The sequence below is a fragment of the Hyposmocoma kahamanoa genome, unplaced genomic scaffold (genome assembly GCF_003589595.1).
Source record: "Hyposmocoma kahamanoa isolate Upper Pololo Valley unplaced genomic scaffold, ASM358959v1 167, whole genome shotgun sequence".
NCBI lineage: Eukaryota > Metazoa > Arthropoda > Insecta > Lepidoptera > Cosmopterigidae > Hyposmocoma > Hyposmocoma kahamanoa.
Genome location: NW_020653605.1, coordinates 33,618 through 49,326, shown reverse-complemented (window position 1 = coordinate 49,326; position 15,709 = coordinate 33,618). Strand labels below are relative to the sequence as shown.

General features: G+C 34.2%; 3 protein-coding genes across 4 annotated transcripts; 1 reads left to right on the top strand and 2 right to left on the bottom strand.

The window, feature by feature from the left end:
- Positions 1 to 1,094: 1,094 nt before the first annotated feature.
- LOC113225557 (zinc finger protein 525-like) lies at positions 1,095 to 3,639 on the bottom strand. The gene has a single exon (XM_026457885.1). The coding sequence runs from the start codon at positions 3,185 to 3,187 to the stop codon at positions 2,132 to 2,134; it is 1,056 nt and encodes a 351-aa protein (XP_026313670.1). The 5' UTR covers positions 3,188 to 3,639; the 3' UTR covers positions 1,095 to 2,131.
- A 2,538-nt stretch (positions 3,640 to 6,177) lies between these two features.
- Positions 6,178 to 8,656, bottom strand: LOC113225565 (gastrula zinc finger protein XlCGF28.1-like). Of its 2 annotated transcripts, none has more exons than XM_026457893.1 (2): positions 8,321 to 8,656; positions 6,178 to 8,234 (listed from the first exon to the last, which is right to left on the bottom strand). In XM_026457893.1, the coding sequence occupies exon 2, from the start codon at positions 8,073 to 8,075 to the stop codon at positions 6,690 to 6,692; it is 1,386 nt and encodes a 461-aa protein (XP_026313678.1). In that variant the 5' UTR covers positions 8,076 to 8,234; positions 8,321 to 8,656; the 3' UTR covers positions 6,178 to 6,689. The 2 variants fall into 2 exon arrangements, with proteins under 2 accessions (XP_026313678.1, XP_026313679.1); XM_026457894.1 differs by having other exon boundaries at positions 8,435 to 8,656.
- A 500-nt stretch (positions 8,657 to 9,156) lies between these two features.
- LOC113225567 (gastrula zinc finger protein XlCGF28.1-like) lies at positions 9,157 to 12,001 on the top strand. The gene has a single exon (XM_026457896.1). The coding sequence runs from the start codon at positions 9,388 to 9,390 to the stop codon at positions 10,843 to 10,845; it is 1,458 nt and encodes a 485-aa protein (XP_026313681.1). The 5' UTR covers positions 9,157 to 9,387; the 3' UTR covers positions 10,846 to 12,001.
- The last annotated feature ends 3,708 nt before the right edge of the window (positions 12,002 to 15,709 follow it).

The window sequence follows — 15,709 nt, the reverse complement described above, 5'->3', positions numbered from 1 at the left end:
CCTGAAGGTAATTTTGAGTAACTACTGACAGCGGTGTGACAGCGGGCGTTGTCGTGCATTAAAGTGAACCCGTTTCCAACAAAACCAGCATATGGTAACACATGTTCTTCCAGGATGTCTGTAATGTACCGAGGTGCTGTCAATGACCCTTGTCCGCAAGCACCTCCTGTCCGGGAGACGCACACAAGGCTCGTTTTGCCTTCCACTTAGTTTTGGACCTGTAGCGGCTCTGTAGGCTGTGATTTTTTTTTCTCGTAATCTTCTAATCGTGGAGACGCTTACAGATCTCCTGCGAGTTGATTGGAGTTGCTGTTGTAACTCAACAGCATTGGAAAATCGATTGCGTAACGACGTCGACACGCTCTGACGTACAACGTTGCCTCCCAGATCCACGTCTTCGGATGTGTTCGCCAGTCTCCTGGAAACGTTGCAATACTCGCCGAACGGAAAAACGGCTTAGGTTTAGTTGTCGAGCAATATCACATTGCCGCATCCCTGATTGGAGCAGTGCGATCACTTGAGCGGCTTCATCAGCAGTGGTATCCATCTTAAAGTGTTTTTTCTGGCAGCAGTTGTTCACGTTTGTTGTCTTCAAACTCTGGATAGCGAATGACTCACATTTTACCTAAATCGGGCGCTTTTATAGCCCAGTAGAGTAGCGCAATTAGTGTACCCTCTAACGAGTAGTTCGGCAATTTTATTTTGCAACGCCGCTGTACTCGACGTGTAGTGTATGTTAGTTTTTAAACCAAATGTATGTTAAGTTAGAGTTTATTATACATACTTTCATTAATGTATGTGTAAATGACTAGGTACGCTTGAAACTTATTTTCACTGAGGTGCGATTTTTGTGATGCCGAGTGTAGTATTATTTCATGATTATTTGCAATAATAGTATATAGCATCGCATCTGTGTAAAAATTTTCACAATATCGACAGCTTTGACGTGCGAAATTGTTATCTTGACATTGGCGAAATCATCGATCAGTTCGATGGTTCCATAACATTTAAAAGAAGAGTAGGGTCTTATTTTCAAAAGAATACTAATGATTTTGATTTCACCCTGTAAAATATGACTGCAATAAAATTTATACTCAAATTATTATTTTAACTTTTAATTCATGAATAAAGTTAGCTCTAAGAATAATTTCCTAGTAGGTATAGTAATAGCATAATTCATAACTTACTTAATCAATGAAGTAATAAACTTATTAGTAAAATAATAACAAATAGAAACCTTTTACAAAATTCTCAGTTTATCTATTCCTTAACTGCAGCATTAGAAACTACTAGCATGTTAGCTCAAATTGTATTTTATCATATTTCGTTTTTCTGTTCGATCACTCTTACTTTGTTACCTCTGTAACATGCTCCATTTAACATTGAAGAGCCAGCTCAAATCGGCTGATGGAAAAGCAGAGAACATTCCATTTATCAGTATACTTTATGCTATTTCAACTGTAGTAGCATAAAATGTATTTATTTTTTATTTATCGTCTTTTCAGCTGAGTTACAAATATTTTTCACATTACAATTTTACATTGCATTTTAAATTTTTACATTATATCTCTTAACTCAGCGTGCCTCTTGCCACAGGTCTCCTCCACATCTTTCCAGTGCGCTCTATCAAGAACTACCCTTCTCTAACATGGGTCTGCAGTTAGCTTCCATCTTTGATGTTGATGCCCTCTATTACATTTTCCATCTCGTGGGTACCAATTGGTGACTACTTTGCTCCATTTTTCCGGCCCACGCAACAGATGCCAGTCCATCTCCATTTTGCCTGATCCCCTGAATTACCCTGGTTTGTCTTCTAATACTGTCACTCCTGACTATTTGAATTTCCCTCAGGCCGTTCAGTCGTCAGTTCACCCACCTGTACATACTACTGTGTACTTTATTTAGTCACCATGGTTGTCTTTCTTTTCACAGTCATGGGTAATTCTTTTACCTAATTTATCAAATTATAGATTAAATTTAAATTTAAGTTAAAATATTAAAGTGGCAGGTATGATATATATGATATTTTGTTGTAAAACATTTTATTGCACATATCACACATGAATTTGTTTCTTTTCAGTATTCTTATCTCATCTATTCTTATAGTATTCTTATCAGACCATTAGGGGTTTTAAATTCCAGTTTTCTTGTTAACCTGTTTCTCTCCAGTATGAGTTCTTAAATGCATAATATAACTTGCTTTATAGGCATAAACTTTGTTACAGAGATTACATTTATGTGGTTTCTCTCCAGTATGTACCATAATATGACAATTAAGTATATATTTTGTCCTAAAACATTTATTGCAAACATCACACTTGTAAGGTTTCTCTCCAGTATGAGTCTTTAAATGTGTTTCACAAAATGCTTTACGACTAAAAGATTTGTTACAGTGGTCACATTTGTATGGTTTCTCTCCAGTGTGTATCAATATATGACGCTTGACATGATATTTTTTTGTAAAACGTTTATTGCAAATATCACACTTGTAAGGTTTCTCTCCAGTATGAGTCTTTAAATGTATTTCACAAAATGCTTTACGACTAAAAGATTTGTTACAGTGATCACATTTGTATGGTTTTTGGCCTGTATGAATCATTAAATGTGTATTTAAATGGTATTTAGAAGAAAAAACTTTATTACAGTGATCACATTTGTATGGTTTCTCTCCAGTATGGACCATTATATGACGCTTAGCATGAGATTTTGTTGCGAAACGTTTATTGCAAATATCACATTTGTATGGTTTCTCCCCAGTATGAGTCAATACATGAATTTGAAGGACACGGTTTTTTTTGAAACATTTATGGCAAATATCACATTTGTGCTGTTTTTCTCTTGTATAAGTTCTTACATTTTTACTACAACTTACTTTACAGGGAAAAGTTAAGTTACATTGTTCACAATGGTTCGGCTTCTCTCCAGTATGACTTATATTATGATGCTTAAGATGGTATTTACCTGTGTAATGTTCAATGTTTGTATCACATTTGTATGGTTGAACATCGACATTCAATCCATCAGATGTGTTCTGCACATGCACAGGCTTCAACACCACAGGTCCTATGACTAATTCTTCCTTGATTTCATGATCTGCATACAGATCCAGCTCCTCCATTTTCCTTTGTTCTTCTTCCGGAACATCAACTGGCTCTTGTTTAAATTGGACATTCGTATGTAAATCCATAGGGCTGTTATTATTACTTACTTACTGGCGGCCACCTTAGGCCAGTGTCAGCATACGTACGTAGTATCTACTAATAGTTATTATTATTATTTCCTTTAATAGGCTTGTGCCCAAGTCAATTCATTTTTCTTCTTATTTATTAGTGGCTTGTTCTGTGTCTTCAGAATTCCGCTAAAATGTCACGTAAGTAGCGTCTACACGGGAGGTGGATTTATTTTCAAATATAATTTTTACCATTACTGCAGTCTGCGAGACTCAAAGTGGGTTGATAGGTATATCTAAAACAAAGAACTTCAAAGAAGCAAACAGCTGCAACAGGACAAACCCAAAGCAGTACCAGTTTTTCTATGAAATAATACGTCCCTAACCACATCCATGACATACGTATTGTGTCCATGACTATGACATATGACATTAGAGTACCACAAATTAGAAAGATATACAAAAAAATGGCGGGTTTTAGTAGTTACATTTTTACACGAATTAATTTTTGGTTTACGTATATTACGTTGTGCGTTTCTTAATTATTTGTTACCATTAAGCTGATGGCTCTGAAGCCAATGCTTTACTTTATAATACGTATAAATATAAATAATACGTACTCTGATTTGGATACAAGTACTTTAAGCCATGTCTCCTTCGTTTAAATATCGGGATGCTCATTAAATATTTTCCATTGTGGTTTTACAACATTATGTTTTCACTTTCTCTTGTATAACATAGTTCTCGTGTTTGGTCTTTCTAAATAGTCTTTTAATCGACAGGAGTCAATAGTCATGTTTTCACCTTCACTTAAATCACATTATAATTATTGGAATTTTCAGGATGAACTCTTTGTAATTTGGTTTAATATAAGGAATATAGTTCTAACTTTCTTTATCACTATTCTTTCTTTGTATTTTCTTGCTAAGTATACTAAAATAAAATTAGTCTTTGTAAAAACTAATAATAACTTCAAAAACCCGCCATTTTTCCACGCTAGCTTGTCTTCTTTTATTAAGAGTTTTGGCTTGGATACAAGTCTTTTGAGACATTTCTTCGTTTGAACGCGTATAATGTTTCCGCCCACGATTTCGGCCAGAACTGGGTTAAAACCCGGCGCTTAAAACAGAGAACAAAGAAGTAACGAGACGGCTTTGATATTTGAACATAGTTTTCATTTATTCATCACAAAACTTGTACGTTAATATATAACATCATTAAATCTCAAATCTCAAATCTTTGCGATTTAAAGCTCTGAGTGGCAATGCAAGTGTTATGGATAGGCGTGTAGCTTACCACCAGGGCACGACTTGTTCGTCCTGTCACTTGGCATTATAAAAATAATACCTAATAATAAGCATTTACTCTCTGTCTAAAAAAACCGACCTCAAAAGTCATTCATCCCCTAGTTTGACCACTTCTGAGGTAGCTAATTTCCAACAAAAAAACAATAATTAAAATCGGCTCACAACTGTCGAAATTATCGCGTAACATCATACGAAAAGAAACATACAGTCGAATTGAGAACCTCCTCCTTTTTTGAAGTCGGTTAAAAAGAAACCTTCTTTCTATGCATAGCAGCAAACCCATCCGTACGTGCCAACAAAAACATTTCAGATGCACTACAGTATATGGCTCTAAATTTCATTCTACTGAACGTGGCGGGCGTTGTACGCTTGCTTAGTACAGTTAACCCACAGACAACAAGTATATGTATATAAGTACGCAAGTACAATAGTACACTAAGAAAAAATTCCTTCGAACCGGCTGGATTCGAACCAGCGATTTCCAACAAACCGTGCTAGGCGCTATGCCATTGCGCTGTGCCAACTAAATTAGTTTTTTTCGCTTGCTTTCATACATACCAACATACACTTTGTCGGGATACAATAACGTATATGGAATGCGCGGGCCGGACTACATGCTACCAGAAATTCTAAACGATCTACCAGGCACAGTGCTAAGTGACATTGATAATTTAATTTTTGTATATAACTATTTACTACCTAAAACTTTCTTTTCACTATTTTAAGAAGCTTCTATAAAGTTATTTAAAAAAAAACGCCTTGCAAAAGTTATCTTCTAAAAAAACAGTTTATCTTCTCCGTGTAATTGCTAATAATACTTATTCAGGCGGTTAGATAATGCCAAAAATAGAACTTGTCTTTTGGTAATTGAAATGTCAAATATGTCGCTAGTCAAACGCTCTACTGCCTTCGTGAGAAATCTATATCTTCACTCAGACAGCTACCTTTACTGCTACTTCCTTTGTGACATACAATAAAAACTAAAAAATCATTGAATATTTGTTTTATTTAACAGTTACACTTTCACATAGTTTCAAGGCAATCACTAGATTACCTCACAAACGGTAATACTTTACATCGTCATCGTTATCGACCAATTTATAAGTCACACAGCTGGACACGGCTTTACTCTCCGGTGAGGGTTTAGGTCTCTAATCCTGGAGCGCTGGCCCAATGCTGGTTGGGGGCTTCACACGTTTTTCGAGGGTTGTGAACCTTCTTCGACGTGCAGGTTTTATCACGATGTTTTCCTTTACCGAAATTATCATATCAACTTCATAATATATTAATTAATTCCACACTAACTACACACTTATGACAAAAAAGAGACGAAATGAGTTATTAAACAATGCAATAATATTAAAATAATTTCTTTTCTTTTTTCTATTGGCTTTTCGCGGTAAGCGTGTTAGCCACTTTCAACGTGTTTTGACTAACTTGTTTTTAAAACAGGGAAACTTTTATATCATGGAATGTAATTTGGGAATGGGATTGGAAAGTTGGAGAAAAAGCGAAAAAGGAATCAAGCGAGGAATTATGAGATGTAAATAACATGGTATAAATAAAGAATAAATATTATATTATTTTTACAGCAGTTAAATTTTTATATTATTTTCGCATAGTTCAAACTCAAAAGATTTTTTTTCAGTATAACCCACAGACATAATATTGTCTGTGGTATTATCCGAAGAACAGGTATTGCTATATATCCGTGAACAAACAACAGCCAGCGAAAGGACAGTTGCTTGTGCACGAACGTGTAGTATTAAATAGTCTCACGACATGTTATTTTTACAAATATGTGATATTCACAATAACCTACTTATTTACATAATAAAATTATTAAATTAGCAACAGAATAATCAAATATTAATAGATTAACATGCAGGATTATGATAGAAATATGTATAGAATTGTAACATAAGGCATGCTGTTTCTATGAGTTCACTAAGAACTCAACAAAACACATCACTATACAATAAACAGTGTTTTTCAAAATTGCAATTTAATAAATTAAACTAGACTGCTTATCGTATAATTACAAATATACCACTGTAGTTATGTAATTACTCTATAAATTAAGTGTGATTCATTTATAATGGTATAATTACAGAATATAAATAATGAAAATTCATTATTTATTAATCAAAATAAATACAGAAAAAACAGTTCCACAGTTGCATGTTACCTCATAAGCATGGGCCATTAAGACACTAAATACTTGATTTAATGTATGGTTTCTCTCCTGTATGAATCTTTAAATGCCTTTTACAATTTTCTTTTAAAGCAAAAACTTTATTACAGTGGTCGCATTTGTAAGGTTTCTCTTTATTATGGACCCTTACATGATGCTTAAGTTCGTGTTTTGCTGTAAAACATTTTTTGCAAAAATCACATTTGTACGGTTTATTACCAGTATGGGCCATTATATGACACTTAAATTGATAATTTCTAATAAAACATTTATTACAGATTTCACACATGTATGGTTTCTCACCTTTATGGACCATTATATGACACTGAAGTTGATATTTTCTTACAAAACATTCATTGCAGATTTCACACTTGTATGGTTTCTTACCAGTATGGGATATTGTATGACACTGAAGTTGATGTTTTGTTATAAAACATTTATTGCACATTTCACATGTGTATGGTTTCTTACCAGTATGGGCCATTATATGACATTTAAGTTGATATTTCCTTATAAAACATTTGTTGCAGATATCACACATGTATGGTTTCTCTCCAGTATGGACCATTATATGACACTCAAATTCCTGTTTTCTTGTAAAACATTTATGGCAAATATCACACTTGTACGGTTTCTCTCCAGTATGAGTGATTTTATGACTTTTAAGCGCTTGTTTTGTTGTAAAACATTTATGGCAAAAATCACACTTGTATGGTTTCTCTCCAGTATGTGTTTTCATGTGTGTTTCACAATCTACTTTACGAACAAAACATTTACTACAGTGATCACATTTGTATGGCTTCTCTCCTGTATGGGACATTCTATGACACTTGACATGATATTTTCTTGCAAAACGTTTATTGCAAAAATCACATTTATATGGTTTCTCACCAGTATGAGTCAATATATGAGCCTTTAGTACTTGTTTTTTTGTAAAACATTTGTGGCAAATATCACATTTGTGACATTTCTCTCCTGTTTGAGGCCTTAAACGTTTACTACAACTTGTTTTACAGATAAAACTTTCATTACATTGTTCACATTGGTTGTGCTTCTTCCCAGAATGAGTTTGTTTGTGACGCTTGAGAGAATATTTATTTGTATAACATTTGTTGCAAATGTTACATTTGTATGGTTGACTATCACCATTTAACCCATCAGCTGTGTTCTGCGCGCATCTTGCTTGAGCAAAATTAGGAGGCTGCAACACCACAGGGCCTACAACTAATTCTTCCTTGACTTCATGATCTGCATACAGATCCAACTCCTCTGTAATGTGTTCTTCCGCAACACCAACTGGCTCTTGTTTAATATAGAAATTTCCATGTAAATCCATACGGCTAGTTTCTAATTCACTTGCCTCCACCTTTATGTTCATAATATCTTGTAAGTCCGTGTACGACATTGTCAGATTATAATGGAGTCGTTTAAACTACCACCATATACACTGTGTTATAGCTCCATCGATCCAATCAATAATTCCACCAATGTCAAGTTAAGGAAGACAAGCGTTTGTGAGTCACACTTGAGCAGTGTCAGCAACAGACTTCTCTGAGAAGAGAATCTACAACAGAAAACAAACATACTTATAGTATTATAGAAACTAAATTATTACTTTTAATATATGTACAGAAAGGGGAGTGGACTAACCTTATAAAGAATTTGGCTTGATAATGAACAAGACGGGGAAGTTGAAGGGGAAGAATATCATACAGAGGAATGTCGATACGGTTGCAGTAAAAAAAAACAGATGCTGGACAGTACCTTCCGCCAGACCATACTCGCACAGAGAGTGGTCTGGTCTCGAGCACTGGACCGCATATAATGGGAGCCAGGCGTAGACGAATGATCGCGGAAGTAATATTTTTCGCATACACATCAACGAGTGACAAACTTCTACTTATATAAACTTATTATTTATTTAGCAATTTGTGCAACAAAAAACAATGGCACAATCATGATACAATCAACAATGACCAGCACTAAAGTGGATTTAAAGGATCTGATATCTAATCACGATGTCACCACCAGACCACACCAACCCCAGCATTAACAAAACAATAAACAATAATAAAAAATAAATAATTTCTAATTTTTTTTTTCTTAATGAATGGCTTGTGAGACTAGTGATTCTCAATTGTGCCAGTGTCCGCAATGGTATAATCTTCAATTTCCCGTATCGAGTTACGACACTACTGTAGTATCAGTACGCTATGCATGCTTCCGATGTTCCGTACACATTTTTCTAGCAATGTTTTTAGTAAAGTGTCCGGCCGTCCACCTTCTCATCATACTCCTTTTCCGTCTTCATTTACAAATTTCATGTTTTTTTAAATTTTTAAAAAAATGTTACGAATTATTCGTAATAACAAAAGAAACAGATTTCCATGATATTTTGATTGGCTAAATAAATGCGAAGGCAAAGCCATTAGTAAAATAAATACTAACAAAAAAGCGTGCGATTCACGTGTGATCTGTTTTTCCCGTTTTTCCAGGATAGAAAAAGCGTTTTTCCTATATTTTTTCCCTTCCTTTTCGTATTTGTATGTTATTTTTAGAAAATTACCTTATATGGTCATTTTTAACCCAGCATTGGGAAAATCATCATGGAATCCGATGGAACCACTATAAAGCATTATTTGCATTGGAATTGGGGTGGTCATTTTTTTGTGGATTGATGTCGGTACGGATAGCATAATCACATTGGTGAGTAATTTATGGGAGACCTTACTTATTTCGAGCACATACAATATAACATGAAAGTTAAGGAAGAGGCAAGCAAATCAGAAAGTAGCCCAGGGGGTTCACCTAGCATTAAACAAGAGCCAGTTGGTGTTGTGGAAGAACAAAAGGAGAAAGACCAGCTGGATCTGTATGCAGATCATGAAATCAAGGAAGAATTGGTCATAGGACCTGTGGTGTTGCAGCCTGTTGATTTAGTTCAAAAAAGGTGTGCGCAGAATACATCTGATGGGTTGAATGTTGATACTCAACCATATAAATGTGATATTTGTACTAAATGTTACACAAATAAACACCATTTTAAGCATCATAAAACAACTCATGCTAGAGAGAAGCCAAACCAATGTAATAAATCTGTTACAGCAAATTGTTATAAACATTTAAGGACTAATATGGAAGAGAAACAGCACAAATGTGATATTTGCCATAAATGGTTTACAAGTGCATATATACTGAAAGCTCATATATTGACTCATACTGGAGAGAAACCATACAAATATGATCACTGTCACAAATCTTTTGTGCGTAAAGCAGATTGTGAAACACATTTGAAAACTCATACTGGAGAGAAACCATACAAATGTGATATGTGCAATAAACTTTTTGCAACAAAATTTCTTGCTAAACGTCATATAATGGTCCATACTGGAGAGAAACCATTCAAATGTGATCACTGTGACAAATCTTTTGTCCGTAAAGCAGATTGCGTTACACATTTGAAAACTCATACGGGAGAGAAACCATATAAATGCGATATTTGCAATGAATGTTTTACAAGAAAACGGGATCTTAAAACACACATAATGGTCCACACTGGAGAGAGGCCATACAAATGTGGTCACTGTAACAAATCCTTTGTCCGAAAAGCATATTGGGATTTACATTTAAAGATTCATACTGGAGAGAAACCTTATATATGTGATATCTGCAGTAAATGTTTTATAAGAAAGTATGAACTTAAGTGTCATATTATGGTGCATACTGGCAAGAAACCATATGAGTGTGAAATCTGCAATAAATGTTTTATAAGGAAACATCAATTTAAGCGCCATATGATATCCCATACTGGTAAGAAACCATACAAGTGTGATATCTGCAATGACTGTTTTATAACAAAATATCGACTTCAATGTCATACAATATCCCATACTGGTAAGAAACCATACGAGTGTGAAATCTGCAATAAATATTTTATAAAAAAATATCAACTTAAGTGTCATATAATGGCTCATAGTGATAATAAACCATACAAGTGTGATATTTGCAAAAAATGTTTTACAACAAAATATAAACTTAATTTTCATGTGAAGGTCCATGCAGAGAAACCATACAAATGTGACCACTGTAACAAAGCTTTTACTTTTAAAGCAAATTGTGAAAGACATTTCAAGATTCATATTAGAGAGAAACCTTACATTAATTCAGGTACTTAAGTGCCATATCACGACACATACTGATGTGAAATTGTCATAAAGTGGAACTCCTAATTCACAAAATGTTGTGTGTAGCTGGCGTCTGAAAACAAATTTACTTACTCAGTTATAATGGACTTTAACTTTAAACAAATACATGGTTCGTATTCTGTAGCTATACCATGACAAGTAAATCTCACCTCATTTATTGAATACATGTGGCCCTGTAATCATATTTTTAATATTAACAAACAAACAATTACTACAGGCTTATTGTTTAGCCGAGTCTGTTCCCGTGGTAGCAGCGTGGTGCGTGAGGAGTGACAGTTTATGTAACAGCTCTGCAAATGGGATAATTTCAGCAAGATTTTTCCGACGATGTTTAATAACAAGTTGATTGAAAAAAGTGCTATAGGACTAGTCTATTCATTTCAATTATTAAGTAATTAGTTTTTTTTATTATCATTTTCTGAAGTTTGGCAATTTAGTGAAGGTTGGCAGTCAGCTCAGCATATTTATCTTTATACCTGGCGAGGCTGAACAGTTGGGCGGCACTTTCTATTCCAGTCCACTCTCGTATGTTCCGCACGATTTTTTCCTACAATCAGCTTTCCTTTTACCAGGGACTTTTCCCATCATTATCAGTTGCAGAAGCTCGTAACTGTCATGCCTAAGTACATGACCCAGTTATGCAACTTTTCTCTGTTTGATGGTCTGCAAAAGTTTACGCTTCTGTCCAACTAGTTGCAGAACTTCATCATTAGTGACTTTCTGAGTCGGTTTCTGAGTACGGTTTGCTAGGAGACGTCGGTTCGAATCCGGCCGGATCGAAGGAATTTTTTCCAAGTGTTCGATCTTTGTACTCGAATTCTTTAAATAAATTTACTTGTTCTTAAAGGAGAATTTTGAGTTCTATCTTTTGCTATTTGAAACGGATATTTGACCATTAGTCACTCAGCCGCGTTTCAGTTAGTGGACGGCAAAAATAACGAAAGGGCTACTTGTAGCTATATTTTTCATGCCAGGTTAACCCAAGATGGCGGACACGACTTTTCAAGTGAATGCAATATGGGTGTCATTTTCGAGGTGTTTCGCGGTGCTCATTACGAATATGGCACTAATTTCTAAATCCAAGATGGCGGACACGATTTTTCAAATAACGGCAAGTTGGGTATCGTTTTCGAGGTATTTGGGGGTACTCATTACAAATATAGTATTTATTTCTTAGTCCAAGATGGCGGACACGACTTTTCAAGTAAATGCAATATAGGTATCATTTTCGAGGTACTTCGGGGTGCTCATTACGAATATGACACTCATTTCTAAATCCAAGATGGCGGGCACGATTTTTTCAAACAATGGCAAGTTGTGTGAGGACAACGTTGACCACTGGAGTAGTGAAGACTGGTCTCCGTAGAAAAATGCGACAATGTATTAGAAACAGAGGCGGCCATGTTAAACATGAACTGTAGAATAACAAAAAGTTGTGTGAAAACCTGATTTAATAAATACTTTGCATGCTTACCTATTGTTTTGTTATACTTTTTAGGGCTAAGTATTAATTTTCTCCTCCACTATCGCCTATGAAACTAAGTTTTTTCAATGCATTTAAATAAAACCCTAGATTGTTATACCTTGTTAGATAGCTGATGAAACGTAGATATTTTATAACTTATCTGCCGATCAACTGCCATAATATTTTTTTTAGATGTCCCTTAGAGAAAAATAAACTTTCTAATTTTTTTTTTAATTTCTTAACTTTCTCTTTTCTACTACGGCGTATTGAATTAACTTATTCACTATTTTAATGATTGAGGTCCTAAAGCATCTTATCACACATGTAAAAATGCAATAATTATAATGATAAGACACACAAAATAAACAAAATTAAATTTAGTAGCCTAAAAATCGGCAATTTTGAATAAAAAAAATAAAAGTCAAATATCTCGAAAAGGGTAAGTTTAGGGTAGGGTGTTTCATAGTAAAATAAGTCAGAAATGATGAGTACTCCACGCCCTTAACGGATCTAGCACGACTTTTCCTGTAACCCTGTATATGACACATAAAAAAATCTTTATTAAAAAAGTACACATTTAGGTACTTTATTATATATTTGAGGATCAAATAATATTATCACTTTACAAAACATAATAAGTTTACCAAAAATAAACTCTTAAGTTTTTGTTGTACTATCTCACAATTTTAGATCTGTATTTTGCAGTAACTTGTTTAGCGACTAGGTTTTTCAGATAACCTCCAAAAATGTGTCCCTTTCAATAACTTTTATGTTATTCTAAGCATTATTTATTTAATATGATTGCTTGCTTACTTATTCTGTGTTACACATAAAAATACTACTTTACTACGTCACAGTAATAAATAAAAATTAAAAAAGTGGGCAATTTCTCATTCATGGGAGCCGGTTCCACGTTGCCGTAATTTTAAGAAAAGAAGAAAAAAATTAAACACTAGTGGAAATCGCAATATTTCCCATCTAGGAAAAACTCTAATAACTTACACGTCGAATACAAAGCCTCCTAATAACAAAAGTTCATATCGCATCAACTTCACCCTTCGCACACGTGAGAAGGGGCTCGTGTCGGATTGAAGTGAGAGAGAGCAAAAATCGACTTAAATACCAATTTCAGCGCTAGCGACTAAATCGTTCTCATTCATATAAAGCAATCTATCTAAATAAGTATTAAGTAATAGTTTTATAAACTTTTTTGTACATCAATTAGATAAAGGGAACTTTAAAATCCATGCACTTTTATAACGGTCCAGCATATTTTACAAACTTGACAATTAAAAATGTATCCAAATATCATTATTGTCGCTCGCATTCTTGTCTACTTTTAAGTCAAATAGTTACTTTAAGCCAAACATTCACTTGAAATATAACAATTAGATGGTGACTGTGGTGGTGATGACGGTGGTGACGATAATGATAGTAGTGATGATGACGATGATTGTGATGATGATGTGAATGGTAATGATGCTGATGATAATGGAGATCATGATGAAGATGTTGATGGTGGTGATGATGATAATATTGATGTACAACAAAGTTTATATGACATTAACAAAATACTTATTTAGATTTATTTATTAATTACATATAGACAGATAGATGGTCTTACACGGATGAGAAGTATTTTGATACAAGACGTTATATTAAAATATTTGTTACATGTTAAATGTTTTTGTGTTTACTATAAAATGTGTGTTGTAATAATAATTTCTCATTACTGTGCCGTCTTTCTCATTTATGTTTATGAGAAAATCATTCGTGTGACCTAAAATATCGTTTTTTGTTGTATTTAACTTAAACATTTCCGTGATTTTATAATTATTGACATTGCTTGAACTTATTTGTACGTTTAAGACCTTAAAACCAAAAGAAAAAAGGGTTTTACAAAAATCGCTCAAAAATTGCCATTGAAATTCGGAAAGTGATATTCACCCAACTCCGCCAGTCATCGCGCTTTACTACCGCACAGAGTTATTAACGTTTAGAGCGATCTGTTTGAACATATTTATTTTTGTACGAAAGTAAAACCTGATGAATTCTATAAATCATGAAACAAAACTCATTGTTTATGATGTTAGTAATACAGTCCTGCGAGGTCGGTCGTTAGTACTTTACAAATAACCCTGTGAGTATATATATCTCGTAATATTATTTTATTCCAACTGGGATATTGTAAACCGAGAAAGAAAAAGAACCAAATATCATCGAGTAGGTCATTGACTTACAATTATAGTAGGTATATAAAAAGAAATAGAGATGACATAACGGCCATACCTTCCTGGTAACTCATCAGTTATACATCACTTATAAATATCAAGTTTGCATTGAAATATAGACAGCGCCAACAACTGACCTGTGTCTACGTCTCCGTATATTCCAAAAATATTCTGTATTTATTGTAATAAAGATAATATTTCTAACAATGGGATGCTGTTCCATTTGGTGGTGTGGGGAAAAACAGCAAAACATCTAATTACAAAACAAACGGAATCAAATTTCATTGGTAATTAAATACAAAATATATAATTTTGCAATTTTCGTCCATTATAACAAAGCTCAAATTAACTGGTCGATTTGAAGTGAAACAATTGACGACACCCGTGAATTGTTTCCAATTCGGGCTGGCCAATAGGAGCGCAGTTGTCACAGTAATGATATGGCAGAATAGTTTTCAAACAAATTAAATGACATTTCGTCTCTATTTCTGGTTATATACTCGATGCATAATATATATACAGATCTAAAAAAAACTCTAAATAAGCACTTTTGTATTGTAACACGAGATGTTTTTTTAAATTGGCGCCTTGATTGTGTCAGCTTTCATTGGCCAGACACTGGCGTCTAGAAACAAATTCAATCTTACCAAAAAAGCCATGGACGCTCAGCTGCAAAGAAGCAGGGATATAAGACTTAATTATTGCAATTCCAATAATGGCTTGCAAGGTACCCAATATGCATGCATTACCGCGTGGATAGGCTTCCTCTGACTATACTTGATCCCCTTGGCTCAGTCAGTGTGAGAAGTAAGAACTGCCAAGCTCATCACAATTATGAACTGAAAGTTGATAAAATCATATAAAAGCTATGAAATTCGAAGTAAGTTCAGTATGAATATTAAGATAGATCTAAAACGAATGCGTTAACTCAATCATTAGTTCTCGTATGTTAATCAATTTATTACGACTTGAAATAATAATTTGTACTAAATTAAAAATAGGTAACAGTTCGAGTTCTTAGGTTTTCGCGATTGTTACACATAGGAAATGAAAATATTTTTCCGGATTTGAATCGCGTATATTCGTAAGCTAGTTTACGCGACGGTGTTTGACATCAGCTATAGTTCGGGTACAACTA

Excerpts from the sequence above, each read along its gene's own strand:
- LOC113225557 (XM_026457885.1), bottom strand. The coding sequence starts at position 3,187 with ATGGATTTACATACGAATGTCCAATTTAAACAAGAGCCAGTTGATGTT.
- LOC113225565 (XM_026457893.1), bottom strand. The coding sequence starts at position 8,075 with ATGTCGTACACGGACTTACAAGATATTATGAACATAAAGGTGGAGGCA.
- LOC113225567 (XM_026457896.1), top strand. The coding sequence starts at position 9,388 with ATGGGAGACCTTACTTATTTCGAGCACATACAATATAACATGAAAGTT.